At 34.9% G+C, this 8,117-nt stretch overlaps 2 protein-coding genes across 4 annotated transcripts; one reads left to right on the top strand and one right to left on the bottom strand.

Annotated features, from left to right (window-relative positions):
- LOC107642405 lies at nt 7-4,452 on the top strand. 2 transcript variants are annotated; one of them, XM_016345746.2, is made up of 10 exons: nt 7-591; nt 1,294-1,340; nt 1,531-1,671; nt 1,783-1,831; nt 1,920-2,655; nt 3,011-3,054; nt 3,160-3,205; nt 3,576-3,624; nt 3,728-3,856; nt 4,024-4,452. In XM_016345746.2, exons 1-10 carry the CDS (start codon nt 400-402, stop codon nt 4,145-4,147), a joined length of 1,557 nt encoding a protein of 518 aa, XP_016201232.1. In that variant the 5' UTR covers nt 7-399; the 3' UTR covers nt 4,148-4,452. The 2 variants fall into 2 exon arrangements, 1 of the variants encoding a protein (XP_016201232.1); XR_002362256.1 differs by lacking the exon at nt 3,576-3,624 and having other exon boundaries at nt 4,024-4,127.
- On the bottom strand, nt 3,342-7,688 carry LOC107642406. Of its 2 annotated transcripts, XR_001620663.2 has the most exons (6): nt 7,257-7,688; nt 6,381-6,511; nt 6,016-6,141; nt 5,739-5,866; nt 4,009-4,102; nt 3,342-3,839 (listed from the first exon to the last, which is right to left on the bottom strand). XR_001620663.2 is itself a non-coding variant. In XM_016345747.2 (5 exons), the coding sequence occupies exons 1-5, from the start codon at nt 7,462-7,464 to the stop codon at nt 5,054-5,056; spliced, it is 906 nt and encodes a 301-aa protein (XP_016201233.1). In that variant the 5' UTR covers nt 7,465-7,688; the 3' UTR covers nt 4,722-5,053. The 2 variants fall into 2 exon arrangements, 1 of the variants encoding a protein (XP_016201233.1); XM_016345747.2 differs by lacking the exons at nt 3,342-3,839; nt 4,009-4,102 and adding an exon at nt 4,722-5,366.

Below are 8,117 nucleotides of genomic sequence, written 5' to 3'. Positions count from 1 at the left end.
CAAGTTGAGTGAAGTTTCACTAAGACCTGTTCATGTGTTGTAACTTGTATGTTAGTTGTTATGCCTGAAGGGTGTATGTAAAAATTCCTGAACTAAAACTGATCAGCTCTTTTTCTTTTTTCTCCTCTTAAAAGGGAAATTGCTAGTTTGACAAAGTTCAAAGATTGAGTTTGTGGGGTTCAATTTTATAGTGTGTGAAGTAATGTCACAAAGTTTTGAAACATACTATTCCTTCACTTGGTTTTTGGAGTTGTGTTAGTGTGATAACACAGAACTCATATAGGAATCTTTCTTTCTGAAACTTGTTAAGTGCTAATTAGACAAACTTTGAGTTGGAAAAAAGTATTAAAGTAGTTACTTCAAGTGGTTGACCTTGAGGAAGAAGAAACTACCATCACCATGGAAATGGAAGGGAGGGGATTCTCTGGCTTGTACAAGAACACAAGTGATGAGTTGTTCCTCAAGACTGTGATTGAGAGCCCTATTGGAATGCCAGTTCCGACCATGGAGACCTTGGGATTCAAGAATGTTTCTCAAAGCTTTCGCGTCGACAGCGAGGAGCTCTTCAAACGCTGGCTAACTAATGGAGAGGCAAGATTGCTATATATCATCACATTTTGATCCTGTTTCTTGTGTTGCTTCTGTTCTGTTTTGTCTCACAGCAGAGCAGAAAATTTCCATGATGGCAGTTTTGTTTGACATACACATCTTTCAACATGAATTCCTGAACTCTATATCTTTTACTTGAGTACACATGATCACACATACTACTTCATTGATCTTTGCCGCCGATACCCAAATTATTCCTACTTCCGAGTTCCGAGAATCCGACTAATTTGGCTCGAGAGTTGTGCCTGCTGCTCCTAATACCATATTTCACACTCTTCTGGATTTCACCAGTATAGCTTAGATTTCCTGAGTTTCTACCAAGAACTCAGTTTTCTCCATTACTTAATGACATTTAGATATACAATTTGGTTCTATCTAGAACATTGTTATGTCAAGGTTGGATTACCAAGAAGCAGCAATTAAAATTAAACAATAAAGTTCCCTGTGTCTCAAGAATATGTTCCTCTGAGTTGACTGCACTTTTTACTCTTTTTACTTATTATTACTGCAATAAGGTCTGCAAACAGACAATATTATGGCTTGTATTTAGTTTTGTTGGCGATGATATCAATGCCATGTAGTGATCCATTTGAGTATGGAGTTTGTAATTGGATATTGCTTATACCTTACACTTTGCTGCATTTTATATTTTCTATTATTTAACACCTTTGTTTTTCATATCAGGTTTACAATTCATCAAGCATGGGACTTAACAGGCGATTATCAAAGAGGTATGCTAATATGAAGATACACTTTCACAAAAGTATTAAGTGGTTTAGTTTCTAATAATCTCTGTATGCAGATAATTGTGACTTTCCTTCATATTATTTTCTTTTCTTTTCTTTTCTTTTGTTTATTATATGAGGCATAAGTCCTGATTTTATATATTGTTTTGACATTGCGACTCTCTTTTAACTGCAGGGTGTCCACAGAACTCGCTAATGTGTCTAATCAGCAGCATGTTGGTGTAATTTCAGAAGAAAGAAGCAATGACAAATCATATGTACAAACTAATAACCCTTTATCCAATGATGTTTCAGGTGACTTTAATTTTTCAGTCAGGTAATTACTTTTGTTTTCCTCAAACAACCTATACTCATTAAATCTATGCTGAAATTTGCCTTGTAACCTTTATATTAATCTGTTTGACTAAGAAATTTCAATTTTCTTCAGAGATCCTGCAGATAGAGAACTGCAACCTGGTAACTTGTTCCTGGCCAAGGTATGTTTACATCATGTATCGATATCTCGGCTGAAGTCATTATTCAATTAATATTCTTAGCCATTTGAAGTCTCATTGTTAAATGCAGGCATGGTTTCTTAGCGATCAAAGAATGACTAGGAGCCGGTCGTCCGAATTGAGGAGGAGGTATACTGAAATGCAAAATGCGCAGGCAGCACAAGGTATCGAATCTATGTGCATGGTGCCTCAACATGGTGATGGTATTGACACTCTGAAACAAGAAGCAGCAAATTTAAATGGTATTGATTATCACTCAATGTATGAGCTTCCAAACCAGCAGCGATCATTCATGACTCCATCCAACTCATCTTCATCTACCTTCAAGACACTTCAATTCGGTGATGCAGATAAAGTTTCATCTTCTGTGAGCATACTAAAAGACACACTGCAACGCAAGAGAGCCGAGAAGGAAGCCGCAGATAAAAGCCTAAATGGAATCTTCTGTCCTCAAGAACCTGTTTTCCAAACTAGTTTTCTTGAAGGACAAGAAAATTGGAGTCATCAGAAGCCAGTGAATGTTCAAGCTATGTCCAATGGCCAAGTTGATCACGGAGTCCTGCAAACGCTCGAAGGATCGATGAACTTTGTTATGGATAGCTTTGCTAATCAGACAAACCAAATGTATATAGGGACAGCTTCACAAGAACCTTCTCAAAGTGAATCCTCCGCTGCTGCACCTGTTGTCTCCTCTGGTTTAGATGCTTGTGAAGGTCCCAGCAATTCAAATCAAACTCTCGGCGAGAGCTCATGGAAACAAGTGGGAGTGAGTAAAAGTTCCGAGAATACTCAAAATAAAGTCAAAGGTATAAGTTTTAACAAGGATTATCCTAAATAATTTTCATTCGACTTCCTTCATCATGTTCATGTTGTTTGATATCAAAAATGAACTAAATCAGTTCATTGCGGAAGCTCTTTTATTTGAAAACTGATCCACCAAAAGAAGTGACTACAATGTACTAACTAGGAGTCCACACCATTATTATGTCCAATTTATAATTTGCATTCAAATGCCATTTTAGGTCAGAACTCAGAATATAATATTTCTTGATTATTTGGTTTTCAATCAGTATAGAATGTTTTTTATATTATTTGGTTTTTTTTTAACAAATGTCCATCTTTTTCCCGTTAAACTACAAGTGTGTTTTTGTGGACGTGCAGGTTTCAGAGAACAGATAATGGATAATCTCAAAGATGATCGAAAGGTATAGCATACTCCTTCATATCGTAACTTACTTCGATAGAATTATGGTTTCAACAAAAGTTAATATTTGTATCATTTTTCCTTTAAATCTTGTTAAATTGTGCAGAGGAGAAGTCTAGACAGATATGGATCTGTATCATCAGCAGTCTCAGGTAGCCATTTATAGATTACCATGTTAATGACTACTTCTTTAGATTCTACTTTCTACAATATCATATGCATTTAGATAATTGTAAATCCATGGATCTTAATATAACAAAATATACTAGTTAGATCCTCGACGTAATGTTAACGAATAAAGGTAGACGCATATTAAATATTGGAATTAAGATTTACCATGTGAAATTCTAACTTATGCTAAGACAGAGATTTTATGTCCAAACCACAACTCACACAATTGCTTAATCATTTTGACATGATTATCTGGATCACATGATGGGAACTATAGAGAAAATGATTGAGTTGAAATTATGGCTTTTTGTTTGACTACTCTCTTATCTCTCAAACTAAATGGTTGTGCAGAGGAAAAAGTAGACACTACAAAAAAGCGCAGGGTGGAACGTTCAAGGAAGTATGTAGATCAATCCTTAGAAACACATATAATGGAGTTTCTTCCTATCTCGTATTGTATTCGATACCTGTTTCATTTGTAAAGCCATGTTCTTGTGATGCAGAATGGCTGAGGCAAAGGAAAGAAACTTAACACCATCAGTTCCCTCGGACATGCAAGCTGTCTTGAAGCGGTGCGAGACCCTTGAAAAGGAAGTCCGGTCGCTAAAACTTAATCTGTCCTTCATGAATAGGTAATCAAAGAAAAACAAAGTTTAGCACCTACTAAGATAGTAAGATGAAACATACATTATAGAATCACTTGAATTTTCATTCTTTATTTTCCTACTAACTGTTAAACTTAGTAAACAAATTGTATATACATGAATTGATATATTGATCATACGCTGCGAATTTTCAGGAAGGATTCTGAACAGACAAAACAGATAGAAGACCTTCAGAAGCAGAACGAAGAGTTGGCAGACGAAAAAGAGCGCCTCCTAGAAGAGATTGAAAGAATGTTATCAGAAAATGGAAAAATCTAATGCTTTTGTATCTCACCATAGTTAAGTTATGGGGGACAGTTTAGGCCAACACCTGATAAATAGTGAACCTCTGAAATCTATTTGCAAAATATTCCGTAAATCTCATATTGATTTTGTAACTTGTAAAATCTAACTGTTATCTGAGATTTGAGAAGTGCAGATTAGGATATCATATTGCTAATGAATTTGGTGAACTAGAACATGAATCTAATGTACTTATAAAGCTTAGCATCATTTAGGGTTGTAAGAAATGTGCAAATGCTAGTAGGCTATATAACAAGTGTTTGGCATTCGGATTCCATCTAGCATTGATTTTTGCTTCTTGAGTATTCTTTGCTTGAATCAATTTTAGACTCAAAAAATACACGAATTCTTAATTGAATTGTGTTATGTTGTATATATAAAATATAAATATTTCATCAACTAACACCAAGCATAATTAAGAAACACAAGGGAAATTGATCCTCACAATTTAATTTTAACTTGAAAATGTTAAATATGATATTTAATTACACAATCACAAAACATGTGATACAAAGAGACTCTTATGAGAAATCACACTTAATTTTGTCGCATAAATTAAATTGAGAAGATTCATTTCTTAAAATATGGTAGCTCCATTCAGTTTTCATACAAAAATGATTCCTAACAACTTTTATCAATTCAAGTCATAAACTTGAGTGAACAAGAGTGTAATCCAATTCAACCACGAACTTAGATTTGTTATTTCCGATTACTATGGCGGAACAAGACCTTTCATTCAAATCAAACTATTACATCTTTAATTTTCACTCATACTATACATAACTATATGAAGCAGCCGCTTACTTTTCATGGGACAAGAATGTCGCCTTCTACAATTATAATGTTACAATTAAAGGGCATCGCACTTGTCAAAATTAAGTGCTATGATCTATGGATGCTGAAAATATCCATTAGACCAAGCCTCTTCCCATATTCAACAGCTAACCAAACTACAAAGGATAAGTATGCCAAAAGAAAACATGCCCGCTTGATGAAAACAGCATTGACTCGTCGAGACAATATCCATGATGTAAAACATCGATATGTTTTAGATAGTAGTAATTGTAGGAACCTAAAAAAGGTTATAGAGATCAAAGAAGTTGAGAACCCAGCCACGAGACCGGCTATGGTTTCCCATTTCCAATACTTGTTCCTTATCCTACCGGAAAACCACGAGCGCACCATCTCCGTGGCCCTGATAGAAGATTCATGCACAACACAAATGACAACATCATAAAAATATATTTATAATTATAGTTTTCAAAAGTGCAGGCATATACGGCTTGCTAACTCAACCATATGGTGATGCAAAAATATCTCTATGAACGGTAACTTTATCTCCAGAATTATAGACTTTACCATGAGAATTGATTTTATATGTAAAAAATTCCTATCTAAGGCAATGCCACACCTATTTATCTGATCATAAAACCTTTTGGCACAAAAATGACAACTACAATGTTATACACTCTCTACAAACACATTTTAATTATGTCTAACAATTTAGATCATAGCAAATAAGCAATAAAATATTTGGTTTGGCATAGAAATAATGTAAAGTACTCACATATTAGAATATAGTTTAATCTTCTCAAGAGCAGACTGCCCATCTGCCTGGCAACTGAAAAGGTTATCTTGATCAAAACGCACTTTAGATGCACCAGATGTGTACCAACAATCATAAGTTTCGTTGACCTAAGAGGAGGAACAGAAAATATAAATGATATTGTAATACTATAGAGCTAACCTAAATCGTGATAATTGTTAACTATTATTTATGACACTTCTAAGAAACGTTCACATAATCAAAGATGTTATTGAAGACCACGGGTTGGGATTCCAACCTTAAATTTGTATTGTGCCAACCATGCAGCACCAAAATTAGGCCTGCAATAAAGAGGAAGGGCCTCATTTGGAGCCTCTGCAAATGCAACTTGTATCTGACCTGAAAAGTGATCTTTATACTCCACCTGAAACAGTGTTAAGGAAAATTATTTAAAACCCCCCAAAACAATTATCACTTGCTCTTTAATAATCACAATCATCAGATGATAAACCATGGATAAGCTATATGTGCTGCATGTGCGCTCGAGCGCATGCACACACGATATAAATATTACTGATTATTACATCTCAAAAAACAATAATTTGTCACTGAGATGAAAATAAATAACCACTGAATGGACGATTGGCAGCAATTCATAATAACCTGGAATACTGAAGCCCAATAGTAATCAAATCTGCAGCGATATTTACTCCTTTCAAAATGATGAAATACATCTTTTGCTTTATAATTTAACAATCCAAGTTCGCAAATCTTGGATGACCTAAGATCAACACCTGTAGTAAAAAATGGTAACAGCAGACACAATGTGATGAGAACTAAAATATGCCATAAAAATGACATTTCTTCACAAGGCTTCAAACTAAATCACTATTATGAATCAAAATAATACCAGAACTGAAAAAACATAAACCAAAGCAATGATTAGCACAAAAAAATATCTATAAGGTGCAACACTAGTTTAAAGCATTTAATTTACTTCCTTTGCAACCAAATTATTATATACTGAAAAAGACAACATACATGAGCACATTTTTTCCATGAAGAACACATAAATGAGTGATATTGTCTACCTAAACTGATAAGGACTATTATGCCCTGATATGCAGACCACAAAAGTTAGAACGTCAACAGACTCAACATTTCCATGACCCAACACCAACAATAACAAATGCCTTAGTTCTTGCCTTTGCCACTAAGTAACCCAATTGTGATCAAAATGTATACAATTCAAAACTAGCATTTCCCACAACAATTTCAGACTTTCACTTTCTTATAAAGATAAATAAATAACTAAATGAACAAGTAGAGCAGCTAATTGAATTCAATATTTTGTTAAATTAAGCATTCACTAAACTCCTTTTTACTTGAACAACTCCCAGCTTTCAATACTTTAACCACACTACTTACTGAGCTAAATTCTACAATCCCAAAAAACCAAGGGAAAAATTTCTTGTTGTGGTTCTAATTTGAGCAAATGAACGTAAGTTTGGGAAGTGATTGAATAAGAACGAAGCAAACCTCTGGAGACAATTTTGCACTGTGATGGGAGAGAAATGGGGCTAGGGATTGAGAAATCGTCGAAAACCACCAACAACAACCCTACCAGAAACGGAATCGAGAAGAGCGCCATCAAGGGGAGTGCAATTGCCAGAGCCAACCGCAGCACGGAAAGCCAAACGGGGATTTTGTTGGGAACTTCATCGTGCGGCTCAGACGAAGGATCCATCAATAATTATGATGATAAAGAAATCTAAAAGGGAAGGGGTGTTAGGGGTTTAAGGCCTTAAGTGACGGATATGACGGCGGAGCCGGAGTCCGGAACCATTTATCTGGTCATCGGAGCAAAGGTGAGAAGAATAAGAAAGAGAAGATTTTTTTTTGGGGGTCAAGGTGTAAGAGAAGACAAAACCCCGTTGGATGAGTGTTACCACTGTTACGGTCATGGTCAAAAACTCCAACGAAGAAGAGGTATTTTTTAGCGAAAACGATAAATAAGTCTCTGATTTTTTGTCCTGCGGACATTTTTATCTCTGACCATTGAAAAATACTTTTAAGTGTCTGACCTTCATAAAACTTGAACGGATCAGTCCCTCCGTCCAAATGCCTCCTTCAGGACTGATCCGTCCAAATGTCTCCGTCAAGGACTGGTCCGTCTAAGTTTTGTGAAGGTCAGAATTTAAAAGTATTTTTCAATTGTCAGGAACGAAAATGTTTGCGGGACAAATGGTCAGGGATCTATTTATCATTTTCTCTATTTTTTATTTTTATTTTTATTTTTATTTTTATTTTTATTTTTAAATTTTGTAAGAATTTATTGAAAATAGAATATAAAAATTTTTTTATGGTCAACCATGAATTTTATTTGATTTTTTGTTTAAC

Source organism: Arachis ipaensis, chromosome B05 (genome assembly GCF_000816755.2).
Source record: "Arachis ipaensis cultivar K30076 chromosome B05, Araip1.1, whole genome shotgun sequence".
Classification (NCBI taxonomy): Eukaryota; Viridiplantae; Streptophyta; class Magnoliopsida; order Fabales; family Fabaceae; genus Arachis; species Arachis ipaensis.
The sequence above is the reverse complement of the archived record's forward strand: the minus strand, read 5'-3'. Positions and strand labels throughout refer to the sequence as shown.

Coding starts and splice junctions, on each gene's coding strand:
- LOC107642405 (XM_016345746.2), top strand. CDS start 400: ATGGAAATGGAAGGGAGGGGATTCTCTGGCTTGTACAAGAACACAAGT. Junction 2,656..3,010: donor TACTCAAAATAAAGTCAAAG/GTATAAGTTTTA, acceptor GTGGACGTGCAG/GTTTCAGAGAACAGATAATG. Junction 3,857..4,023: donor AATCTGTCCTTCATGAATAG/GTAATCAAAGAA, acceptor GCGAATTTTCAG/GAAGGATTCTGAACAGACAA.
- LOC107642406 (XM_016345747.2), bottom strand. CDS start 7,464: ATGGATCCTTCGTCTGAGCCGCACGATGAAGTTCCCAACAAAATCCCC. Junction 5,867..6,015: donor TGGCACAATACAAATTTAAG/GTTGGAATCCCA, acceptor TCCTCCTCTTAG/GTCAACGAAACTTATGATTG. Junction 5,367..5,738: donor ATTAAACTATATTCTAATAT/GTGAGTACTTTA, acceptor ATCTTCTATCAG/GGCCACGGAGATGGTGCGCT.